This window comes from Dendrobium catenatum, unplaced genomic scaffold (assembly GCF_001605985.2).
Source record: "Dendrobium catenatum unplaced genomic scaffold, ASM160598v2 fragScaff_scaffold_231, whole genome shotgun sequence".
Classification (NCBI taxonomy): domain Eukaryota; kingdom Viridiplantae; phylum Streptophyta; class Magnoliopsida; order Asparagales; family Orchidaceae; genus Dendrobium; species Dendrobium catenatum.
The window spans coordinates 2267921-2269395 of NW_021318693.1; the positions used below are offsets into that span (position 1 = coordinate 2267921).

General features: G+C 41.7%; 1 protein-coding gene across 1 annotated transcript; it reads left to right on the forward strand.

Moving 5' to 3' along the window:
- The first annotated feature begins 399 nt into the window (after positions 1–399).
- On the forward strand, positions 400–979 carry LOC110104233. The gene has a single exon (XM_020833249.2). The coding sequence runs from the start codon at positions 463–465 to the stop codon at positions 871–873; it is 411 nt and encodes a 136-aa protein (XP_020688908.1). The 5' UTR covers positions 400–462; the 3' UTR covers positions 874–979.
- Positions 980–1475: the final 496 nt, after the last annotated feature.

A 1475-nucleotide genomic window follows, 5' to 3' on the forward strand; every position in this document is an offset into this window, starting at 1 on the left:
TTTTTGGGAACCCACCGATGCTTAGTTTGGTTGGTAGGCAAGTACAGTTGAGAACCCCCAACTCGTGCTCAATTCCCCTCGAGCGGCACCGCATCTTAATTAGTAGGGCTCAATCAAGTGCAGGCCATAAGGTTTCTGGGATGGGTGCCTCTTCTAGATCAGCCCATGATTAGTCACGCCTTCAAGCGCCATTTAGGTGATGATAGCAGGCGAATTCCCCGTTACCAAAAAAAAAAAAAGTTTTTGGAAATGAAATCTCAAATATGCTTCCATGAATTTAACGTTAGATATTAATTCGATATACATTACTTTCATCATTAAATACTCCAACATAAACACTTATCTCTCTCTCCCTCTCTTCATTATTAAATAATAATTCCTCTCTTCAATCTCATTGATTGTATCTCCCTCCCTCGCCCTATAAATGCAGGTTCCACTCTCTTCTTCAACCAAACCAGAATCATGGAAGACAAGAAAGCTGGCGCAATAGTGAAAGCAGGCGAGGAAGGGATGAAGCTCGCCCTTTCAGTCATGGAAGAATTCGACCTCCCGCTTGGCCTTCTCCCCCTCTCCGATGTCATCGAAGTAGGCTTCGTACGCGAAACTGGCTATATCTGGCTAACACAGAAGAACAAAATAGAGCACAATTTCAAACTGGCGAGCAAACTGGTAAGCTATGACAGAGAGATTACTAGCTATGTAGAGCCCAAGCGTGTTCGGAAGCTCAAAGGGGTTAAGGCTAAGGAGCTTCTTCTATGGCCTCCTGTTAACGAGATCGCAGTGGACGATCCTCCAACGGGCAAAATTCACTTCAAGAGTCTTGCTGGTATTACTAAGACCTTTCCTGCCGAAGCCTTCGCGGCCGGCCAGTAGTTTTATCTGTTGAAGATATTGTTTCTGCAGCTTCTCTTGGACTCTGGGTTGGTTCGTGATAATGAAGTCATTTTAGGGTTTTTAGGATCTGTTGTACTGTGCAAGGTGAAATAAATTGGAGAATCCTAGCTAATATGTCTGATTTGAATGCTCAGCATGTCAAAAAAAAAATTCAAAAAAAATAAAATAAAATATGGAGAAGGAAGATTACATGGAAAATCAGAACATGTAAAAGTTTGGGATTGCCTTAATATTAAAGAAATTCAATAAATTTTTTTTATTTAAGTTTTATTTGAGATTGATACATGGTCAAAAAATTATCTTGATTGGGCACGATTCTCGAGGCAAAAACTAGTTGGAAACTTCAAAAATTAATTTTGGGAGCACCCGAACTCTGATTTCAGCGAGCTTAGAGTCAAATTGAGCGTCTCGGAAATACGAACCCGACGACACCAAGATCAACCCAATCCGAGCCCAAATGAGTCCAAATCAAGGGCTCAAAGTGCTGTTGGAAGGTTCAAACCGCAATTTGAGTTACCAAACGGTCTCCGATTTTGACGAGCCTATACTCGAATCGAACGGCTCGACAAGAAGAATCCAAC